Source organism: Lithobates pipiens, unplaced genomic scaffold, assembly GCF_037356315.1.
Source record: "Lithobates pipiens isolate NorthernLeopardFrog02 unplaced genomic scaffold, aLitPip1_a1.2 Scaffold_25, whole genome shotgun sequence".
Lineage (NCBI taxonomy): Eukaryota > Metazoa > Chordata > Amphibia > Anura > Ranidae > Lithobates > Lithobates pipiens.
In genome coordinates this window covers 145,648,855-145,674,380 of record NW_027507787.1, presented here as the reverse complement: position 1 = coordinate 145,674,380, position 25,526 = coordinate 145,648,855, and the positions used below count along the sequence as shown (strand labels likewise).

General features: G+C 42.6%; 1 protein-coding gene across 1 annotated transcript in view; it reads right to left on the bottom strand.

Moving 5' to 3' along the window:
- LOC143929786 (pancreatic triacylglycerol lipase-like) overlaps positions 1-25,526 on the bottom strand; it is a 96,062-nt gene that overhangs the window by 6,322 nt on the left and 64,214 nt on the right. The window contains exons 6-11 of the mRNA XM_077453764.1: positions 22,721-22,846; positions 21,870-22,004; positions 21,190-21,298; positions 13,810-13,929; positions 11,695-11,823; positions 7,579-7,697 (exon numbers count right to left, since the gene is read on the bottom strand). Of these exons, the coding sequence (XP_077309890.1) occupies positions 7,579-7,697; positions 11,695-11,823; positions 13,810-13,929; positions 21,190-21,298; positions 21,870-22,004; positions 22,721-22,846 (738 nt within the window). The remainder of the gene's footprint in view (positions 1-7,578; positions 7,698-11,694; positions 11,824-13,809; positions 13,930-21,189; positions 21,299-21,869; positions 22,005-22,720; positions 22,847-25,526) is intronic.

Here is a 25,526-nt window from a genome sequence, read left to right as displayed (position 1 = left end):
GACACCATCTGAACCAAGTTAGTTTATCTTGGTCTTATCAGACCACAGGACATAGTTCCAGTGGTTCTTGTGCATCATCTTTAGAGGAGGCTTCTTACTGGGATGACAGCCATGCAGATCAATTTGATGCAGTGTGCGGCGCATGGTCTGAGCACTGACAGGCTGGCCCCCCATCCCCTTCAACTTCTGCAGCAATGCTGGCAGGACTCGCATATCTATTTCCCAAAGTCAACGTCTGAATATGACGCTAAGCGTGTGCACTCAACTTCTTTGGTCAACCATGACGAGGCCTGTTCTGAGTGGAACCTGTCCTGTTAAACCACTGTATGGTCTTGGCCACCATGCTGCAGCTCAGTTTCAGAATCTTGGCAATCTTTTTATAGCCTAGGCCATCTTGATATAGAGCAACAATTTTCTTTTCAGATCCTCAGATAGTTCTTTGCCATGAGGTGCCATGTTGAAATTCCAGTGAGCAGTAAGAGAGTGAGAGCGATAACACCAAATTTAACACACCTGCTCCCGATTCACACCTGAGACTTTTTAACACTGGGGAGGGAAAATTTCTAATTGGACCCAATTTGGATATTTTCAATTAGGGGTGTACTCCCTTTTGTTGCCAGTGGTTTAGACATTAATGGCTGTGTGTTTGAGTTATTTTAAGGGGACAGAAAATATACACTGTTATACAAGCTGTACACTCACTACTCTACATTGTAGCAAAGTGTCAGTTCTTCAGTGTCGTCACATCAAAAGATATAATAAAATATTTACAAAAATGTGAGGGGTGTACTCACTTGTGTGAGATACCGTATAAGAGGTGGATGTGGGAGAAAGAGCTAATGAAAGTCCTGGGCCACTTAACTCCAACATTAAAATGCATGTAAAAACAAAGGATAAGGCCTTTAAAAAATGCAAGGCTGATGGATCATCATCAGCTTTCCAACTTTACAAAGAATACAACAAGAAATGTAAGGGTGCGGCTAAGATAAAACATGAAAGGCACATAGCGAAGGAGAGTAAAAAAGAATCCCAAGAAATTTAAGTGCATAAATAAAAAGGGAGGTCAGATCATATTGGTCTCATAAAAAATGATGAAGGGAATCTGGTTACTAATGATGGAGAAATGGCAACAATATTGAATTTATTCTTCTCCTTAGTCTTCACGAGGGAAACAGGGGGCTTCAGTAGCCAAAACTGCAATGTTTATCCTCATGACACCTCACAGGAAGCGCCCTCATGGCCAACAGAGGATAGAATTAAAAATAGATATGAAAAACCTAACGTAACATTAATAGTTCTCTGGGACCAGATGGCTTGCACCCGAGGGTCCTTAAGGTCCTTAAGGAACTCAGTCAAGTAATTGCCAGACCATTGTTTCTAATTTTCACAAACAGTCTACTGACTGGAATGGTACCAGCTGATTGGAGAAAAGCCAATGTAGCATCAATATTTAAAAAAGGGCCAAGATACATCCCTGGGATTTACAGACCAGTTAGCCTAATGTCAATAGTATGTAAGCTCTTGGAGGGGATGATAAGGGACTATATACAAGAATTTAGTAGTCATAACTGTATTATTAGCAATAATCAGCATGGTTTTATGAAGAATTGTTCTTGTCAAACCAAACTATTAACCTTGTATGAGCAGGTCAGCTGCCATCTAGATCAAGGAAGCCCTGTAGACGTGTATCTGGATTTTGCATAGGCATTTGATATACAGTAGTTCCCCATAAACGCTTACTGTACAAAGTAAAGTCTGTAGGCATGGACCATAGGGTGAGTACATGGATAGAAAACTGGCTACAGGGGCGAGTTCAGAGGGTAGTGATAAATGGGAAGTACTCAGAATAGTCCAGTGTGGAAAGTGGGGTCCCCCAGGGTTCTGTCTTGGGACCAATCTTATTTAACTTATTCATAAACGATCTGGAGGATGGGAGCTTTATCTCAGTAATTGCAGACAATACAAAGCTAGGGCAAAAATTTGTCCGCAGGATGTGGAAACCTTACAAGAAGAGCTGAACAAATTAATGTGGTAGGCAACTACATGGCAAATGAGGTTTAATGTAGAAAAAAAATAAAATAATGCATTTGGGGGGCAAAAATTTGAATGCAATCTACTCACTAGGGAGAGAACCTCTGGGGGAATCTAAGATGGAGAAGGACCTGGGGGTCCTAGTAGATGATAGGCTGCTGCAAGCAAAGCAAAAAGAATATTGACATACATTAAAAAGGGAATTAACTCCAGAGATAAAACAATAATTCTCCCGCTCTACAAGACTCTGGTCTGGCCACGCCTGGCGTATGCCGTCCAGTTCTGGGCACCAGTTCTCAGGAAGAATGTGATGGAACTGGAGAGAGTCCAGAGAAGGGCAACAAAGCTAATAAAGGGACTGGAGGACCTTAGTTATGAGGAAAGGTTTACGAGAGAGAATGTATTTTCTCTGGTGAAGAGACGCTTGAGAGGGGATATGATTTCAATGTGCAAATACCATACTGGTGACCCCACGATAGGGATAAAACTTTTCCTTGAAAGGGTATTTAAAAAGACACGCAGCTATTCACAAAACTGCATAGAGGGTTCTTTACTGTAAGAGTGGTAAGGATATGGAATTCTCTTTCACAGGCAGTGGTTTCAGCAGGGAGAATCGATAATTTCAAAAAATTATTAGAACGACCACAACATACAGGGATATACACTGTAATACTGACATAAAAGCACACACACAGGTTGGACTTGATGGACTTTTTTTCAACCTCATCTACTTTGTAACCGCTTAAGTGCAGATGGGCTGGAGGGAGCTCACCCCTCCTTAAAGGTACAGGGACACACTGAACACCCAGCACATACAGTTGGGGGAAAAAGTATTTGCTCCCCTGCTGATTTTGTACATTTTCCCACTGACAAATAAATGATCAGTCTACAATTTTATTGGTAGGTTTATTTTAACAGTGAGAGACAGAATAACAACAAAAAATATCCAGAAAAAAGACATTTTCAAAAAAGTTATAAATTGATTTCCATTTTAATGAGTGAAAAGAGTATTTGATCCCCTATCAATCAGCAAGATTTCTGTCTCCCAGTTGTCTTCTATACAGGTAACGAGCTGAGATTAGGAGCACTCTCTTAAAGGGAGTGCTCCTAATCTCAGCTTGTTACCTGTATAATAGACACCTGTCCACAGAAGCAATAAATCAATCAGATTCCAATCTCTTCAACATGGACAAGACCAAAGAGCTGTCCAAGGATGTCAGGGACAAGATTGTAGACCTACACAAGGATGTAACGGACTATCGCCAAGCAGCTTGGTGAGAGGGTGACAACAGTTTATGCGTTTTTTCTCAAATGGAGCAAACTCAAAATAACTGTCAATCTATCTCGATCTGGGGCTCCATGCAAGATCTCACCTTGTGGAGTTTCAACAATCATGAGAACAGAGAAGAATCAGCCCAGAACTACACGGGAGAATCTTGTGAATGATTTCTAGGCAGCTGGGACCATAGTCATTAAGAAAACAACTGGTAACATACAGTACTACGCCGTGAAGGACTGAAATCCTGCAGCGTCCCCAAGGTCCCCCTGCTCAAGAAAGCACATTTACAGGTCTGTCTGAAGTCTGCTAATGAACATCTGAATGATTCAGAGGAGAACTGGGGGAAAGTGTTGTGGTCAGATGAGATCAAAATCAAGCTCTTTGGCATCCATTCAACTCGCCATGTTTGGAGAGGGAGGAATGATGACCCCAAGAACACCACCTCTACCGTCAACAAGGGTTTTGCCACCAAGTAATAAGTCATGTTTTGTGAAGGAGTCAAATACTTATTTCACCATTAAAATGCAAATCAATTTATAACTTGCATTTTTCTGGATATTTATGTTGTTTTTCTGTCTCTCACTGTTAAAATAAATCTACCATTAAAATTATAGACTGATCATTTCTTGCTGCTTTGATACTGTCCAGCTACTGTGTAATATTTGGGGTTATTGTCTCTCAAGCAATACATACAGGTACATCTTAGCCCTTGTACACACGGTCGGACATTCTGACAACCAAATCCGTTGGATTTTGTCCGACGGATTTTGTCCGAAACTGTTGCATACACACGGTCGGACAAAGTTGTCGGAAAAAAATCCGATCATTCAGAACGTGATGACGTTATTTCATTATGATGGGACTACGTCCAGGCTAGTAGCCAATAGCTTTGGTCTAGGAATTTGATCTGAGCATGCGTGGCACTTTGTCCGATCGGAATTCTCTACACTCGATCGGACAAAGTCCGATCAGATTATGTTGTCGGAAAATTTTATAGCCCTGCTCTAAAACTTTGTTGGTCGGATATTCCGACGGAAACAGTCCGATGGAGCCCACACACGGTCGGATTATACGACAACATGGTCCGATCGGACATTTTCCGTTGGAATGTCAGACCGTGTGTACAAGGGCTAATGCTTATTTTAAGATAAAGCCTATATCATCTCTCCTTCCTTCCAAGTTGCTTACATACTGACTTACAGTTATTTTAGGTAAAAGTCTCATAAGACTTGCATAGATGACATGGAGAGGGTAGTCATTAAAAAATATATATTTTCATTTTAGGATGAGAAAAATACACTTTTGGTCAGAGCATTGTCACCTCCCCATAACACAAAGTGCTCAAATAGCCATTTCATCTCATCTCTCCTCCCTTCCAAGTTGCTCACATACTGACTTACAGTTAATTTAGCTAAAAGTCTTATATGACTTATACAGAGGTGTCAGTGCGTTGCCTGACCTAGAATGCTCTAATTCATCCCAAAGGCGTTCTATTGGGTTGAGGTCAGGACTATCAAGTTCCTGCATCCCAAACACTCTCATCGATGTCTTTATGGACCATGCTTTGTTCACTGGTGCACAGTCATGTTGGAACAGGAAGGGGCCATCTCTAAACTGTTCCAACAAAGTTGGGGGCATGAAATTGTCCAAAATGTCTTGGTATTCTGATGCCTTAAGAGTTCCTTTCACTGGAACTAAGGGGCCAATCCCAACCCTGCACCATTATCCCCCCTGCACCAAATGATTTGGACCAGTGCACAAAGCAAGGTACATAAAGACGTGGATGAGCGAGTTTGGGGTGAAGGAATTTGACTGGCCTGCACAAAGTCCTTTCATCAACCTGATAGAAACCTTTGGGATGAATTCAAATGGAGACAATGAGCTAGGCCTTCTTGTCCACAACAGTGGCTGACCTCACAAATAGCCTTCTGGTAGAATGGGCAAACATTACCCTAGACACACTCCTAAACCTTGTGGACAGCCTTCCCAGAAGAGTTGAAGCTGTTATATCTGCAAAGGGTGGGCCAACTCAATTGTGAACCCTACGGACTAAGACTGGGATGCCATTAAAAATTAAAATTCATGTGCGTGTAAAGGGCTAAAGGCCCATTGACAATATTGTGTACCATGCCATTTAAAAAAAAGTGATGTTTTTTTCATGTCACCATCAAAGCCACAGGAAAATAACCTTCTCCCCACTGTATGGTATTTTTAAACCTTTTTTTTGCTTTAAGTGTCCCCCATGGCAGTGCCCAGCTCTCATTTTTAGACAATAGCTTGCCTATTGGCCTTATACGGCCAGAATTTAGTATCAAGGTTTGCCCTCCCATAGACTTCAGTGGGATTCACTGTTAAGTTTGGGTTTTCAATTAGGATTTACCAACCCCCTGTAAATTGAACCTAGACAGATTCACCCATCCCTACTCTAAAGCTTTCTTCAATACCTAAATACAAATGTTTCCCTATATAGAAATACTATATTATATTAAAAAGGGGATCTACAGTGCCTTGAGAAAGTATTCATACTCCTTGAAATTTTCCACATTTTGTCATGTTACAAGCAAAAACGTGTATTTTGTTGGTATTTTATGTGATAGACCAACAGAAAGTGGCTCATAATTGTGAAATGGAAGGAAAATTATAAATGGTTTTCAACATTCTTTACAAATAAATATGTGAAAAGTGTGGCTTGCATTTGTATTCAGCCCCCCGGAGTCAATACTTTGTAGAACCACCTTTCACTGCAATTACAGTGGAAAGTCTTTTTGGGGATGTCTCTACCAGCTTTGCACATCTAGAGAGTGACATTTTTGCCCATTCTTCTTTGCACAATAGCTCAAGCTCTGTCAGATTGGATGGAGAGCGTCTGTGAACAGCAATTTTCAAGTCTTGTCACAGATTTATTGGATTTAGGCCTGGACTTTGACTGGGCCATTCTTACACATGAATATGCTTTGAAACCATTCCATTGTAGCTCTGGCTGTATGTTTAGGGTCATTGTCCTGCTGGAAGGTGAACCTCCACCCCAGTCTCAAGTCTTTTGCAGACTCTTAACAGGTTTTCTTCTAAGATTGCTCTATATTTGGCTCCATGCATCTTCCTATCAAATCTGACCAGCTTCCCTGTCCCTGTAAAAGAAAAGCATCCCCACAATATAATGCTCTCACCACCATGTTTCACGGTGGGGATTGTATGTTCAGGGTGATGTGCAGTGTTAGTTTTTCGCCACACATAGCATTTTGCTTTTAGGCCAAAAAGTTAAATTTTGGTCTTATTTGACCAGATCACCTTCTTCCACATGTTTCCTGTGTCCCCCACATGACTTCTCACAAACTGCATGCAGGACTTATTATGGCTTTCTTTCAACAATGGCTTTCTTTTTGCCACTCATCCATGAAGGCCAGATTTGTGGTGTGCACGACTAATAGTTGTCCTGTGGACAACCTGAGCTGTGGATTTATGGAGCTCCTCCAGAGTTACCATGGGCCTCTTGGCTGCTTCTCTGATTATTGTTCTCCTTGCCCGGCCTGTTAGTTTAGGTGGGTGGCCATGTCTTGGTAGGTTTGCAGTTGTGTCAAAATCTTTCCATTTTCAGATGATGGATTGAACAGTGCTCTGTGACATGTTCAAAGCTTGGGATGTTTTTTTTTTTTAATAACCTAACCCTGCTTTAAACTTCTCCACAACTTTATCCCTGACCTGTCTGGTGTGTTTCTTGGCCTTCATGATGCTGTTTGTTCACTAAGGTTCTCTAACAAACCTCTGAGGGCTTCACAGAACAGATGTATTTTATACTGAGAATAAATTACACACAGGTGGATGCTATTTACTAATTAGGTGACTTCTGAAGGCAATTGGTTCCACTTGATTTTAGTTAGGGTATCAGAGTAAGGGGGGCTGAAAACAAATGCACGCCACACTTTTCACATATTTATTTGTAAAAAATATTGAAAACCATTTATCATTTTCCTTCCACTTCACAATTATGTGCCACTTTGTGTTGGTCTATCACATAAAATCCCAATAAAATACATTTATGTTTTTGGTTGTAACAAAATATGGAAAATTTCAAGGGGAATGAATATTTTTTCAAGGCACTGTATATCTGGGGGTCTTACAATAGAGTTCACCATAGTTTTGTATTTCTCTTCGGGTTCTCAAAGCTCCACATAGACAATAAGCAGAGAAGCCAGATGGTCTCCTCCCTACTCACTAGTCCCCCTAATTTAGCTGTTTTTGGACACAGTTCATATTGGCTCTGAACTTACCTCCAGGAAGGCTTTGTAGGATGATGCCTTGTACCCCATGAACCCTTCAGGATTGAGAATGCTCTCTGTGTAATATTTGTAGCTGCGCAGGTGATTGCATGCGGCCATGTCATCTACCACTGAAAAGAGGATTGAGACCAACATTCAGCATTTCCATTTCTCCACATCCATGAAGGTGAAATCTATACAGGGTCATGTGTTCATATACTGCAAAACCGTCCATATAGCCAATAATATCTATACAGTAACATTACATCTTGGCAGTCTTTCCCTACAGATGAAAAAGTATGCCATCTTGTACTATAAACCACTCATATTTGATTCCTTTTGATCTGTTAAATATACCATTAAAAGCATCTTGTTATATCTGTTAATAAGTGAAAAAAAATACCTGTTGATCCTGTGAACTGATATCTTCCTCTGCTCCCTGCTTGGGCTGACTGATCAAGTACATTGTTCCCAACTTTCTCCAAGGACTACAGCACCTCCCCTTTTTGTTATAGAAGTGAAAAAAGGGGTAGGTGTTCTGTAGTGCTGTTCTAGGGTGGCAATGCTGCTCCTCCATAGATACAGTACAGTGAGTAAGCATTGCCAGCCTGAGACAGGAATCATGTCTTTGGTAGGATTACCAGGTGAAAATAAAGGAGCACATTTAACCACTTCAATACCGGGTACTTTCGCCCCTTTCTGCCCAGGACAATTTACAGCTTTCAGCGCCATCGCACTATAAATTATAATTGCGTGGTCATGCAACACTGCACCCAAACAACATTTTCTTCACACAAATATAGCTTTCTTTTGGTGGTATTTGATCAACACTGGGGTTTTTATTTTTTGCTAAACAAACTAAAAAAAAATGAAATTTTTGAAAAAAAACGTTTATTTTCTTTTTTTTTCGGTTATAAAATTTTGTTTTCTCCTTCACTGATGGACACTGATCAGTTGGCACTGATATGGTGGCACTGATGAGCACTGATGAGCAGGGCTGGACTGGGACAGAAATTTGGCCCTGGACTTCATCCAGACCGGCCCACTTACATTTTGAGTGTTCCATCAGCACTCCCTTACATCAGAGTGCCCCATCACCAGCCCCCTTACATCAGAGTGTCCCATCAGCGCCCCCTTACATCAGAGTGTCCCATGAGCAGCCCTTACATCAGAGTGTCCCATCAGCACCTCCTTACATCAGAGTGTCCCATCACCAGCCCCCTTACATCAGAGTGCCCCATCACCAGCCCCCTTACATCAGAGTGTCCCATCAGCGCCCCCTTACATCAGAGTGTCCCATGAGCAGCCCTTACATCAGAGTGTCCCATCAGCACCTCCTTACATCAGAGTGTCCCATCACCATCCCCCTTACATCAGAGTGCCCCATCACCAGCCCCCTTACATCAGAGTGTCCCATCAGCGCCCCCTTACATCAGAGTGTCCCATCACCAGCCCCCTTTCAACAGAGTGTCCCATAATCAGCACCACCTTACATCAGAGTGTCCCATCAGCAGCCCCCTTACATCAGAGTGTCCCATCAGCACCCCTTACATCAGAGTGTCCCATCAGCACCCTTTACATCAGAGTGTCCCATCAGCACCCCCTTACATCAGAGTGTCTCATCAGCACCCCTTACATCAGAGTGTCCCATCAGCACCCCTTACATCAGAGTGTCCCATCAGCACCCCCTTACATCAGAGTGTCTCATCAGCACCCCTTACATCAGAGTGTCCCATCAGCACCCCTTACATCAGAGTGTCCCATCAGCACCTCCTTACATCAGGGTGTCCCATCAGCACCTCCTTACATCAGGGTGTCCCATCAGCACCTCCTTACATCAGGGTGTCCCATCAGCACCTCCTTACATCAGAGTCTCCCATCAGCACCTCCTTACATCAGAGTGTCCCATCAGCACCTCCTTACATCAGAGTGTCTCATCAGCACCCCTTACATCAGAGTGTCCCATCAGCACCCCTTACATCAGAGTGTCCCATCAGCACCCCCTTACATCAGAGTGTCTCATCAGCACCCCTTACATCAGAGTGTCCCATCAGCACCCCTTACATCAGAGTGTCCCATCAGCACCTCCTTACATCAGAGTGTCCCATCAGCACCTCCTTACATCAGAGTGTCCCATCACCAGCCCCCTTACATCAGAGTGTCCCATCACCAGCCCCCTTACATCAGAGTGTCCCATCACCAGCCCCCTTACATCAGAGTGTCCCATCACCAGCCCCCTTACATCAGAGTGTCCCATCACCAGCCCCCTTACATCAGAGTGTCCCATCACCAGCCCCCTTACATCAGAGTGGCCCACTGAGCCATCAGCCCACCGGGAAACTCCCGGTAGTCCCAATGGCCAGTACATGCCTGCTGATGAGGAGGCACTGATATGTAGAATTGATGGGCACTGATAGGCGGAACTGATGGGTACTGACCGGCACTGACAGGTGTCACTGCTGGGCACTGATTGGCACTGTGGTGATCACTGGCACTAACATCCGTTTCTGATGGGGCACTGACTGGCAGCTGATGGACACTTATTGGCAGCTGTGGTGGCACATCTGATGGGGCTGTGCTGATAATCAATGTTCTGATTATAAGCATAGACCCCCCTCTGACCAGGTGAGCCCCTGATCGGCTCTCCCTGTCAGCGCGAATTCGAACAATACCGTTTTCCAGCACTTCCTGGTTCATGCGATGATCAGCTATGATTGACCCGGAGCCTCCATCAGAGGCTCCATACCAGGATTGGAGATGCAGTCTCAGACTGACACATAGCACCTCCAATTGCTGTGCTGCATGTCCCCCCGCGGGGGGCACACTGGCATGCAGGGCAGGACTTAGGGTGGTGGTGGCCCCTGGGCTTGAGTAATTTTCGGGCCCTACCTTCTATATATATTACCGTATTTATCGGCATATAACATGTGCCGGCGTATAACACACCCTCCGTTTAGGAGGGAATTTTAAGGAAAAAAAATTACATTTAAATGCCCATCAATGCAGCCTTATCAGTGTCCATCTGCAGCCTTGCCCATCCATCTGCAGCCTTGTCAGTATAGCCTTGTCATATGCAGACTTGTCATTTGCAGCCTTGTCATTGCAGTCTTGAAGTTAAAAAATGGCGCCGCCGAGATACAGAGTCCTGTGTATCTCGGGTCTTCTCGCAGTCCTGAGCGGAGCCGAGAGTAGCCGAGTGTGCTCGGCTCACAGTCACGCCCAGTCCCTTTGTTATGTCCATCATAGGTTGGAACTGGGCGTGACTGTGAGCAGAGCTGAGCCGAGTACACTCGGCTATGTATCTCTGTGGGGCCCCCTATTGGGCGGGGCCCATGGGCTTGAGCCCAGTCAAGCCCAATGGTAAGTCCAGCCCTGCTGGCATGTTATCCTGCTGGATATCATATGATGCCCAGTCAGGATAACAGAACCACCGCCCAGCTGCCATTCTGCTATAGGCCGGGTGGGCAGTGGTTAAACTTTTGGTGCCAACAGCATGCAAATATGCAGTCTCTCGATGGGTGGGTTTTGGCGAGGTGCGGTCACATATTTGCATGCATTATTGCAAAAACAGCTGTGCTGAGAGTGTGCGCCCTGTACACTTCCAGCACACTTACCTGCCGCTAACAGCCAATCACGGTGGTCACATGATCATAAACCCTGCCCCACCTCCTGGCATCCAAAACTCCATAAAGGGCTGGGAGGCATTAAGAGAGTTAAAGAAGTAAACAAATGAATCCACCATATCTAAGGACAGGTAAGCAGTAACATCTTAAATGATTAGATATGCTTTAAATTTAACAATTTATATGTTTAATTATTTTGTTGCTCCTTTATTATATCATAGGGTATATAAATCTTGTAAATTATAAAGTGTAAGATTTATATCTGTTTTTAGAATGTAAATGTAAGATAATAAATAAATCGGAGACAGACTATAATGTTAGCCATACACATAGGCATTTTCAGGCAATTTCAACTAATTTCAAGCTACTATGAATTGCAAATGCAATCCTCAAGTATTTGCCAGTATCTAAGCATTGTACCACCCACAAGTTCTATGGCTCACAAAAATTTGGTAGATTCTGAAATCAAAACTGCGTTTTTGTTTTTCTCATATAGTACAATTACCATTGGTTATTTTATCTAGGCTTCCAAATTTTAGGATCTCTGACTTTTTGCATCCTGGCATGTGTTGTCCACCATTTGGGAAGAAATCCAAGTGCCCGACAGTCTGACTCATTCCAAATCCTCCAAAATCTAAAGAAGAAAAAAATAATAATAATAAAAAAATATATATATATATATATATATATATATATATATATATATATATATATATATATATATATACTGTAAATGCAAACACAGTCACTGAAATCTCATATAAGCTTTATCATGGTAATGTTGTTTCGAGGGGGAGACACTCTGATCTAAGGGGAGACTGATGGGCTGAGGTTTATTTGAAATTTCTTTGCTTTGTTTTACTAAAGTTCTTTTTCATGTTTTTCTAAATCATATCACACTGTTTACAAAAAATGAATTACTGAAAAGTTTAGAGACCCCTGGTATAGTGCATAAGTTCCACTTTTACTTTCTCATTAGGAAATATGTATCCTGTCTTGAATTCACCTGGACAAATTCTAGTAGTGAAATTCCTTTTCCAGCAATCAAATTTGTCTTACCGTTTTATCTTCACCTCGTCATACAGTACTAGGTTTATCCTCACAACCTCCTCACAGTGCAATATCCCCATTTCCAACTCACACACCCTACTCCTACATAAGTTGCCCACTGTCATACCCTCCACATTCATATCCTATATATACTGCCTCCTGTCATACCCTCCATATTCCTCTCCTGAGTATAATGCCCATTGTCATACCCTTTGCACTCCTCTACTGTACTTAATGCTGCTGTCATACCTCGCAAAATTCCTCTCCAATACATACTACATCCTTCATACTCTTGGCGCTCCTCTCATACTGCCACTGTCATACCTTCAACACTCCTCTCCTATACATACCGCCCACTGTCATACAGTCCACACCACTCCTGAACATACCGCCCACTGTCATACCCTCCAAACTTCTCTCCTGTACAAGCTACCCACTGTCATATCCCTCCACAATTCTCTCCTGTATAAACTGCCCACTGTCATATCCCTCCACACTCCTCTCCTCTTTATACTGCCCAATGCCACTCCTCTGCACTTCTTTTCTGTGCATACTGCAATCTGTCATGATCTCCATACGCCTCTACATACTGCATACTGTCATACTCTCTGTACTCCTCTCCTGTACATACTGCCCACTGTCATACTCTCCACACTCCTATCCTGGACATACTGCCCACTGTCAAACCCTTCATACTCCTCTCCTGTACATACTGCCTCCTGTCATACCCTCCAGACTCCTCTCCTGTACATACTGCCTCCTGTCATACCCTCTGCACTCCTCTCCTGTACATACTCCCCACTATCATACCTTCTGCACTCCTCTCCTGTACATACTGCCTCCTGTCATACCCTCCACACTCCTCTCCTGTACATACTGCCTCCTATCATACCCTCCACACTCCTCTCCTGTACATACTCCCCACTATCATACCTTCTGCATGCCTACTGTCATACCCTATGCACTCCTCTCCTGTAAATACTGCCTACTGTCATACCCTCTGCACTCCTCTCCTGTACATACTCCCCACTATCATACCTTCTGCACTACTCTCCTGTACATACTGCCTACTGTTATACCCTCTGCACGCCTCTCCTGTACATCTTGTCCATTGCCATACTCTCCGCACTCCTTACCTGTACATTCTGCTCACTGTCACACCCCTCAACATTCCTCCCCTGTCCATGCTGCCCACTGTCATACCCTCCACACTCCTTACCAGTACATACTGCCTACTGTCTCTACACACCTCTCTTGTACGTATTGCCCACTGTGATATCCTCTGCACACCTCTCTTGTACATACTGACACACCCCTTAACATTCCTCTCCTGTACATACTGCCCACTGTCATACTCTTCGCACTCCTCTTCTGTACATACTACCCACTATCATACTCTCTGCACACCTCTCTTGTGCATACTGTCATACCCTTCGCACTCCTCTCCTACCACACCTTCACAGTTCACTAGTACAAGCTAGGACACCTCTTTATCAATGCTTGCTCCCTGAACTTGCTCTTTCTAGAATGAACACACTTTTGCTAGTTATAGATAAAAATAAAGACTTACCAATATTGATCAGAGGTGGAGCTCCATCAGTGTGGATGGCGTCGACCAGCTTAGCATCTGACGGGTCCAGTCTGACCTCAATGGGCGTGCCCTGAAAGTATGGCTCAGCCGGGTCCAATCCTGCATCATAACATACGAGAACTGGTCAGTAGGGATGAGCTTCGAGTTCGAGTCGAACTCATGTTCTACTCGAACATTGCCTGTTCGCCTGTTCAGCGAACAGTGAACAATTTGGGCTGTTCTCAGCAAATTCGAAAAGCCGGAACACCCTATACAAGTCTATGGGAAAAATCTAAAGTGCTCATTTTAAAGGGTAATATGCAGATTACTGTCCTAAAAAGTGTTTGGGTGACCCGGGTCCTGCCCCAGGGGACATGGATCAATGCAAAAAAAAGTTTTAAAAACTGCCGTTTTTTCAGGAGTAGTGATTTTAATAATGATTAAAGTGAAACAATAAAAGTGTAATATTCCTTTAAATTTCGTAGCTGGGGGGTATCTATAGTATGCCTGTGAAGGGGCGCATGTTTCTGGTGCTTAGAACTGTCGCTGCACAAAGTGTCATTTGTGCAGGAAAAAAAGTCCTTTAAAATCACTTGCGGCTAAATTGTCGGGTCTCCGTAATACAGAGAACACTCAATGAGTGTTCTCTGTATTAGCCGACAATTCATTCATTCATTGATTTAAAAAAAAAAAAAAAGCGTGGGGGTTCCCCTAAATTCAATTACCAGGCCCTTCAGGTCTGACATGGATATTAAGGGGAACCCCGTGTCAAATTTTAAAAAAAAATTGACGTGGGGGTCCCCCCAAATATCCATACCAGACCCTTCAGGTCTGATATGGATATTAAGGGGAACCCCGCATCAAATTAAAAAAAAAAATTGACGTGGGGGTCCCCCTAAAAATCCATATCAGACCCTTTATCCGAGCACGCAACCTGGCAGGCCGCAGGAAAAGAGGGGGGGGACGAGAGAGCGGCCCCCCCCTCCCTCCTGAACCGTACCAGGCCACATACCCTCAACATTGGGAGGATGCTTTGGGGGTCTGTGACCCCTCAAAGCACCTTGTCCCCATGTTGATAAGGACAAGGGCCTCATCCTCACAACCCTGGCCGTTGGTTGTGAGGGTCTGCGGGCGGGGGGCTTATCAGAATCTGGAAGCCCCCTTTAACAAGGGGACCCCCAGATCCCGGCCCCCCCCTGTTTGAAATGGTAAGGGGGTACAAATGTACCCCTACCATTTCACAAAGAAAGTGTCAAAATGGTTAAATAAGACAAACACACTTTTGAAAAATTCCTTTATTAAAAATGAAAAAAAAAAAAAAAAAGATTCCAACGGTGCTAATCCACTCTTGCTATCCAGCGACGGATCTCCGGGGTCCAGCGATGGATGATCATATCCAGCGACGGGGGAATCTCTCAGTCCAGCGCTGTCCATACATCCTTCTTCTGTCTCCTCTCCGGAGACACTGCAGAGAGCACAGCGCTGACGTTTCTTATATTGGGAGGGCGGGGCCACCCGTCACCTGACCCCGCCCCTCTGACGCTGGAGAGGGAAGCCAGGGGTTCCCCAGTGACGTGTGGGTGACCCCGCCCCCTCTGATGTAACGGAAACCTGCGTCACAGGCATACTATAGATACCCCCCAGCTACGAAATTTAAAGGAATATTACACTTTTATTGTTTCACTTTAATCATTATTAAAATCACTACTCCTGAAAAAACTGCCGTTTTTAAAACTTTTTTTTGCATTGATCCATGTCCCCTGGGGCAGGACCCGGGTCCCCAAACACTTTTTAGGACAGTAACTTGCATATTACCCTTTAAAATGAGCACTTTAGATTGTGAACGTTCGAGTCCCATAGACTTTAATAGGGTTCTAAAGTTCACACGAAGTTTAGGTCTGTTCGCAGGTTCTGGTGCGAACCGAACAGGGGGGTGTTCGGCTCATCCCTACTGGTCAGTATATAAACACAGAGAGATTCCCTTTACCTAGAGTGATGATTTGTCCTTTCCCCCAATCCCCTTTCCCCCCACTATTTAAGGACAGTGATTGCACATGTGTATGACCATTAGGGGCAAATTGATCCTGTAAGCAGCGTGGGAGGGCAATTATCGTTCACACATATATTTTTATTAAAGCGTATGTAAACTCTAACATTGATCTTCTCCTATTTGCTCCCTTTTGGTCTGCTAAATATACCATTGAAAGTGTTTTGTTATATATGTTTGATAATTACTAAAAATCCTGTTAGTCCTCATGGAAATTTTGTGAGCTGATAATTTCCAGGCTCTGTGCCTTTGCTACACTCTTATCAATTACTTTTTTCTGAGCTATCTGTTGACTACAAAGCACTTCCCCCTTTGCTTTAGAGAAGAAAAAGGGGAGGTATTTTTGTTATACTAGGTAAGGGAGACAACATGGCTCCTCTATAAATTCAGTACAGTAAGTTAGCACTGTCACCCCAGAACAGGACGAGGATCTAAGGGCTGCAGCCATAACTAAGGCTTGATGGCTGAAACGCATTAGGTGTTTTACAGCTGTTTCATGTAATTTCAAAAAAGGGATATTGCCAATTGACATTAACCTGAGTGGGAACTGTCCCTCCAGTGGTTCACTGTACATAGATGTATCAGCAGCCTTTCAGTCTGAGTACAGGGTAGAGCTGAGGATTGAAGAAAGGTAGCAGCACCACTACACCTGTTTGCATCTAAGGGCTGTAGACAGGGTCGGGTGGCAGAATCTGCTATAGCCAAAGTGTGTGGTATCGCTTGATTTAGCAGAATTAAAAACAAATACGGCAACCCTATGATCACTAATTCACTTTTCCATTTTTCTTCAGTGGTCATTGTTTACTGCTGACACTACAGGAAGCCCAGTATAGGAAAAATATGTGCCCTGCCTTGGGCCCCGGGTGCCATCCGGAACTGGAAAGCTTCTATACTTCAAGTATTTTGGAATAAGAACTGCCCATGTGTTCTTCCTTTGCTATCCTATGTGGCAGAGTAAATACTTAGTACGAGACTGGTATGCTGCAATATATTAATGGAATTCTTCAAAATGAAAGTGGTATAGTTTCCATAGAAGAACATTGCCAACTGGAACTTGCAGGTGAACAAAAATCAGAAATAGGAAACATTAGTGTGCAACGGATATCCCTATGCAATGTTACAATTGGTTGGAAACCAAGAAGACAAACATAATGTGTATATAAACACCATAAATATGGTAACTCTTCTATTAAATTAAATAAACTACGGTATATGTGAAACATATAAGAGTATAAAAACAATCCTGTGCAGCAAAACAAAGTGACTTCTGGGGCTCCCCCTTAGGTATATGCACTCACCGGAAGCCCTCACCCCTGCAGGGGTAGAGACTGAGCGTGTAGTATATGTGGTATATGATCTCCAATCTTTGTCAATCCTTTATTTCACTCCAGATCAAGGTGCATGTAACACGATATCCACATGTAAATTAAAAATGGGCATCCATAGTGTAAATCTGAAGAATCATTTTATTTGGCACAATTAAAAAATAAAAACAGTTTTCCAACAATAGAAAAGGCTAAGTATTACCCTAGAATGTGCAGCACTTTCTAGGGTAATACCTAGCTATTTCTATTGTTGGAAAACAGTTTTCTATTTTTTAATTGTGACAAATTGGAGATTGCATACCACATATACTACACGCTCTCTACCCCTGCAGGGTGAGGGCTTCTGGTGAGTGCATATACCTAAGGAGGAGCACCAGAAGTCATTTTGTTTTGCTGCACAGAAGTTGCAATTAAGACGCATCACTTGAAAATTTGCACAAGTCACCTTGTTTATTGCACAGAAGTTGAAAAATCGCATCACTTGAAATTAATCACATCACTGGGAATATGAACTGTTATTTTTAAGAGACTTTTTTTCATATTATTTTTTTGAATGGACTAATCACTCATTTATCTTTTTTATATACACTCTGTATGTGTTGTCTGTGGTGACAGAAAGTTTATTATTTACTTTTTGCCGCACAGTCCATTGTCATTTGCAGATCAGACACCCATCTCGACCACTCTTATATGTTTCACATATAGTTTATTTTATTTAATAGAAGAGTTACCATATTTATGGTGGTTATGTACACATTATGTTTGCCTTCTTGGTTTCCAACCAGTTGTAACATCGCATAGGGATATCCGTTGCATACTAATGTTTCCTATTGCTGATTAATAATTGTCTTGATCACGTGGTATTTACATAACCATTCGCAGCGCCATTTCCCTTTTTCGATTTATAACGTTTTGGGCACCACCCAGTGTTTTTTTTTTTGGGGGAGGCTGCCGCTATAGATTCTCATCCTAAGCGCGGAATCCTCTGTTTATTTAAAAATCTGAAATATGTTTGTAGCACCCTCTAGTGTGGGTAAATTTTTCTTTTCAATAGTTTTTATTTGAGGTAATCAAATATGAATATAAGAAAATACAAAAAGGTACACAGCATAGTGTTTCTAGCATAGTGTTAGAAAGAAAGCTGCTAACAGGTTTGAATATTAAGAGACATAATATCCCCTTCAGCTAAAATGATGTCATTATCCTAGTAGGATTATTGATTATCGTAAGTTGGAGATAACCCTGTCCTAGTTATCCAAATACAGTACATTTTCGTAACTACTATCTTCAAAACAAATAAGAAGGATGGTCAAGTAAGAAGAACTTGGGAGGAGAGAGAAATAAAATAAGAACCTAGAGATGAGGTAGAGACAGATAAAGCTAGAAAAAGGTTAAAGACAGACTGTGCTTCAGGGTTTTTCCGCAGATTAGACCTCAGTGTGGAGGCTTACAGGGGTTGATGGGTAAATCTATTTTTGTGACTCATGGTAGTTGTCTGTATGAGTCTGTAATTGATTCGGGTTACTCTAGGTCAAGCTAGAGGGCTCTACAGGGCATGTCTCTGGTACCTCCCTCTGGTTCTAGAAGCTTGGGGAAGCTTCTGGAAGTTAGTGGGCAGAGGGTAGGTGGTTCTGATCTGTTTACTTGAGGGAATCTGGCCAGTATCCAGGTAGAATGCACTGGCAGGATGGCTAGGCTAGCTGTCGTGGAGCTGAGGAAAGGAAGGAGAGGAATCCTAAGAGAGGAATCTCTGTTACCTTTGGGTCTTGTGCAGAAGACGTCCTGACTGGCATGGGAGGATCTGGACAGTAGGAGGCCTGAACAGAAGTCTTGCCCAGTGCAGCAGGAATCAAGTGATAGGGTAAGTGCCTCAGCACACCCATGAGAGTACAAAAGCAAAAGAATTCCAGACATAGCATACTTTATTAGAGACAGCGTTGAGCTTAATCCTAATCCTAGGTGGGCTGGTAATCAAGGCAGCCACGTGGGCTGGTAATATCAGCGAGTGTAAGAACTGTCTGAGGTTCTACTGAGGAGACATGATACTTCGGCATACAGTTTGGAACTTTGCACTTTTTCATTAAAGGGGACTGAGAGCTCCTGGTTTGTAAAGAACCTTGCCATTGATTCATAGAGACTGCAACTATCAACTGTTGTTTTTCAAGTCAAGTTGGGCATCCCATAAACCCTATACCCTGTCCAAGTTGTTTCCCCCGATAAAACAACAAAAACAAGCCCATGGATAGATTTCTTGTGTCTGGATAAGAATTGAAAATGTGTGTTGCCTGGCTATGCAGGAATATAGGACTAAAAATCCAGCGGCTCCCGGGGGGGAGGGGGGTAGTGCTACATGTTTATTGCACACTTAATGATTATAGCATATGAGTGCCACTTGAGTACTGGAAATTATATATTTTTTAATTATAATAAGTTAACTTTTAAGGAAAATATTTTAGTGGACCGTCTCCTTTTACTTGTCCAAGCAGTACTGATACATAGATGCCTCTGTGTTTCAGCACTGCTTGGACTAAGCACATGTACAAAAACTTGCCTCTAAAAATGACCTGTTAGGGTCAAATAAAGTAACAGATTGATATGACCGTTTAGAACGGCCATTTTTCAGAGGTTGCTAGAGGTTTTCATGAGCTACGACTTCCCATTTGATGGTGCCTACATAGTTCCAGGGCTAACACCACTTGGTAGAGCCAGTATCATGACACCAGTGATCTTTTTCAATCATCTTTTTTACAGATCTGTCTGTAAGAGGGAAATTCTGACCACCACTATAAGGGTTGTATTTATCCTACTGATTGCCAATGTAATGGGCAATTCTTCCCATTGACCACTGATGAATTTGCTGTGAGGAGGAGATTTTGGTGCTGACTTCATGCCACTGTTCAATTCTGAGTAGACAGCGGCATTCAGATGTGAGTTATTCTCATTTTACTGTCCTTTATCTCTTTTGCAGTGGCTGCCGGTGGTAATTTTTTCTGGGGGGGAGGGGGGCAGCAAAGAGTACCACTACCCACCCACCCCCCAGATCAGTTGAGTCTGGAGCACTTACGCCATCCGCTTCTGCCGAGCTTCACCGGTGGCTTCCCTTGCTGTTCCCCTTCCCTTGCTCAGCTGCAGCTTCCCCTTCCCCTGCTCTCCACGGGCATTGTGGCAGCTTCTGCTTCTCCTTGGCTGCAAATTGTGATTCTTCTGTTTTCAGCCAATCAGAAAACGGGCCGTTTCTGATTGTCCAGATGAGGCTCAGTGTTTCAATAGTGAATATTCATTTGCTGTTCTAACACCCGGGTGAGCTTTTGGCGCAATGTTCTGCACCACGAGCCCATCCTATTTTGAAGCCTATTAGAGCCTCTGGCTCTAATCAGGTGCTTCAAAAAAACACCCCAGCCACTGTGATTCATGCACCCAATGTCCTGAAAGGTGCTGAACACATGAATAGGTGGTGTATCATAAAGTATGAACAGGGGGTGGCGGCCGTGGATAATAGAACATGAATAGGGGGTGGTGGCAATTGATACCTTTTGGAACCTTTTTTTTTGGCTCTCAGTGAGCTTCAGTTATCTGCAGTTTAATGTTTCATAAAGAGAGGTCCTTGGGGACCCTATGCTGTTACATTCTTTGCTGGATCAACACACAGCTTTGAGCATTTTTTGCTGCTGTGATGGCAGCTACACACTTCAGTTGGTGGTGGGAGATCACTGAAGCACATTTATGTAGATCTGTTACACCAACAACGTTACTGATTGACACTTGTTCACTACCATTGGACATTATATTGTAATTTTATTTGGACTATTGGACTATTGGAATAATTTTGTTTTACGTTTTTTGCTTTATATAAAGGCACTTCACTATTACTTTGCACTATGTTGCTTTAGTAAAGGTTCCCCCGAGACCTTAAAATGTATTTTATGGGTCCCTCAAGTAAAAAGTTGCAGAAAGGTTTAGAAGAAAGAACTTGGGTGTGCTGTATGTGCTCCATTTGAAGGAACTCACCGGTTATTCTGCCAATTCCAGGGTGGTTCTTCCCAGCTTCACCCGATGCATGTGCCCCCAGACTGTGCCCAATAATGTGGACATTGGATGGAGAATAGTCAAAAACATTCTTGTAAAAAAAAAGCACAAAACATACAAATTTTAGCAAATAATTTTCTTAAATCTTAACTCCAACTAAAAATCTAAATACACATATGAACTAAGTATTTGGAAACTGTTTTACCTGCCAAAGAAAACCTGTAGTAGGACAGTGTCTATGCTGCTGTTGCTGGTCTCTACTAAAAATGCTAGTTGCATATCTGTCAGTTCCAATGGCTTCGGTACTTTCTGACCTGGAATAATCATGCAGGTGTTCTGACCTTACTTTGAATTCCCTGACCTGTTTGTTCTGTGCCACTGACTTGGAGAACCTTACAGCCAGGAAACTAGCATTCTGGGTAGCAGGTCAGGAATTGAAGCTTATTAGTTCTCACACTACAGGTTTTTTTGTATAAGATAAAATTATAAAATACAGCAGGCCAGCAGTGCTATGCCACCTATTGTGATATATCAGTGAGAAGATAGAAGACAAGTTCTAGCAAACAAACTGATGGTTTTGCTTTGTTTTTTGCTTTGATAGCTAAAGTATTTTTACATTGGCATGCAGAATCTAAGAATTAAAAAGAGGTATTTTTTGCTACCTGGAGAGTTTTCGTGAAATAAGCCACCTCAGCCCCGACAACACGGATATTGTTTGAAGCTTGAGTGTAGAGCCCCAGAGAACCACCGTGCCAATCCACACAGATACAGTTCACATCCTCCACTTTTAGCATGGCCTGGAAGCAGAATTGTTACAGATTATGGTGCCATTGGTGATGCAAAACGACATTTAGTAAGTTAGAGAGGAACAGGTGAGCCAAAAAAAGTCTAAGACATAGGAGTCACTAGACCCTGAAACATCCCTAATTTCCTGCCCACTGTGAGGGTCTAGTGAGACCAGAGCATGTAATTCAGACTCTCAGAGTTACATTCTCCAAATCATACCAGCAGAACATGGTGGATGACATCTAACAGAACATGATTGAGTGATATCCAAAAAAACATGGTGGAGTGACAACCAGCAAGGCCTGGTGAATGACATCCAGCAGAATATAATGCAGTGGTATCCAACAGGACATAGTGGATTGACATCCAATCCACAGCATGGTAGAGTGATATCCAGCAGAAAATAGTGGCTTGACATCCAGCAGAACATTGTGGAAGGTCATCCAAAGAAATATGGTGGATTGACATCCAACAGAACATGGTGGAGTGACAGCCAGTAAAAAATGGTAAAGTGCCTTCCAGCAGAATAAGGCGGTGTGACATCCAGAAGAACAAGGCAGTGTGACATCCAGCAGAACATGTTGGAGTGACATCCAGAAGAACATGGTGGAGTGGGATCCAAGAGAACACAGTGGACTGACATCCCACAGGCCATGATGGAGTGGCATCCAGCAGAACATGGTGGAGTGACATCCAGAAAAGACATTGTAGAGATGTATCTACATACCTGGCACATCTCAATCATCCAACTCTTCTCGCCATTGTCCAGAAAGCCATGAATAATAAATCGCGTCTTCCGAAAAGTTTTGAAATTGGACTCTTCAATAGTCTTGTTTTGGATGGCACTGATTTCCTGCAGATGAAAGTATGAATAACAATTAAATACAAGACCTATACAAGGAGTACAATTTGTATTAGCGTTTGAACAGCACTGAAAGTGTATTAAAAGCTAGAGCGATTGAATGGAGTCTGAAAAGTTTGGACCCGCTGTTAAATACCCCTGTCATATATCTATTACTTCTCTGTGCCCTCTCTGAGGACCCACCCTCTCTCTGTCCTGGTGTCACCAGACAGAAAGTTTTGGTAAATGCAGAAAGTTATCTGTGTGAAGTATAGCTGATTGTTAAGCAGCATGCCAAGAAGGCGGCCGCCGCTTCCTTAACAACTGATGACTCATCAGCTGTCAGCGGGCTTCCCCACTGACACCTCAAATGTAAACTAAACAATACCAGGAAATAAAAAAAACAGCCACATGCCCTCAACATGGGGGGGGGAGTGCTTTGTACCCCTACCCATTTACCAAAAATGTGTAAAAAGTGAACGGAGACAGTAAACTTGTTTTTGATAGTTTTTATTTTTTAATAAAGGAATTATGCCCCACGATGTAGATCCATCTCACGCCACTTATGTCGCCGCAGAACACAAAAAAAAAACCTTTGGCCTCGTCAAATGCTTCCCGCGGACTGAGAGAAATTATTGTGGACCTTTTAAAATTTGTAGCTACACATAATTACTTCTGATAAGGGGGAGATTTTTACCACTAAAACAGAAGTGTGGCGATGGGGGCTAAGCATGCCCATAGTGTGGCTAATTTATCTATGGCCAAATGGGAGGCGGATGTGATCTATGTCCAACAAAGGCCTGAATTAGCCTTGTTGCCACAATATATAGATGACATCCTCCTACTATGGAAGGGAGACCCCACCTCTCTGGTGGGCTTTTTGGAAACATTGAACCAGAACAATAGAGATATTAAACTCAACTATGAGATGAGCCAAAAGGAGATCCATTTTTTGGATCTCACCATTAGAGTGGAGGAGGGCCAAATGCATATATTTTGAGGTACAGCTGTCACCATCAGCCTTGGTTGAATTGGATTCCAAAGAGACAGTTCCTTCAAATCAGACAGAACTGCACCAATTAGGAGGATTTTGATAACCAGAGTGGAGTATTAACTCAAAGATTCCTGGAGAAAGGCTATGATCTTGCTTCTTTGAATAATACATTGAATCAAGTTAGAAATACCGATAGGGATATAGGGCTCTATTGCTGAGAGAGAACGGAGAAATCTATTAATGAGAGTGGTAACTTTTTCCCTAATTACTTTGTTTTCTACACAGCATCTTGCTATTAAATGCAAAATGCAAAAACATTGGCATATTCTACAAAATGACAGGATTCTTGGCCCCCTGCTTTTACCAAACCCTCAAGTTATTTATAGAGGTGTCCCTTCTTTGAAAAATAAAGTTGCACAAAATTTCTTTGACCCCCCCTTCTAGACCCTCCTTCTTCCACAATCTCTCTGGGTATCATAAATGTGGGAGATGCCAGGTGTGTAGTCTTATTAAATGTAAACCCAAAAAAAGCTTGAATTTTCCTCTATCACTTTAAAAAAATATACTGTGAGACCCTTTATCACCTGTAGTACTACATTCGTAGTTTACTCCAGTGCCCATGTGGGTTACAATATGTGGGCCGTACCACTCACACACTGAATGCCAGACTTAATGAACCTATAGCCAATATCCAAAAGGGATACAAGAATCATAGTGTCCCTCGACACTATGATCTTGTGTATGGTAGGGAACCAGCAGGGACCCTCTTCATGGGAGTAGGCCATTTTGTTTCCCATTGGAGAAGGTGACTCAAAGTCAGAGAATTGTCTAAGATTGAAACCAAGTGGATCAATCTTCTTAAACGTTATACCCCACATGGGTTAAACGTTGATTGGGATGTGAATTGTTTTTTAGATAATTCTTAAACCTGCATTTATATTATTTTTTATTCCTGTTTTCACTTTTGTTGTTGTTGTATTCACCAGATTTTATATTAATGATGGTACTGAGGGAGCCTGGTTTCAATTCCCATATAAGGTTTTTAGATACATTTGCGCTATAGGGTGGTAACTATGTAAACTGGATTTGGCCGAATTCTTTCAACTGGGGTCTCTTGTCCAGAGTAAGGGATCGATCCCGGCCCAAGACCACGTGATCAGCTGTCTGCCAGTGACAGCTGATCAAGTGATGTAAACAGAAAATCGGTAATCTGTATTTTTTTCCCTCACACTGTCAGCGCCTAGCAGTGCCCATCAGTGCTACCTATCAGTGCCCATCAGTGCCGCCTCATCAGTGCACATCAGTGAAGGAGAAAAATTACCTGTTTTCAAAATTTTACAACAAACTATGAAATCTTTTTCATTTTATTTAGAAAAAAAAAAAAAAAACCTAGCAGCAAATAAATACCACCAAAAGAAAGCTCTATTTGTGTGAAAAAAATTATAAAGATTTAATTTGGGTACACTGTAGCATGACTCCGCAATTGTCATTCAAAGAGTGATAACGCTGAGAGCTGAACGTTGGTCTGGGCAGGAAGGGGGTTTAAGTGTCCACTAAGCAAGTGGTTAAATAAACGACTTGTCAAAAAATGTCAACTGTTTATCTTTGTTTTTGACACTTTTTTTGGTGAATGAGTAGAGGTGCAATGTACCCCATACTTATTCACATGGGGGGTGGGATCTGGGGGCCCCCATAAGC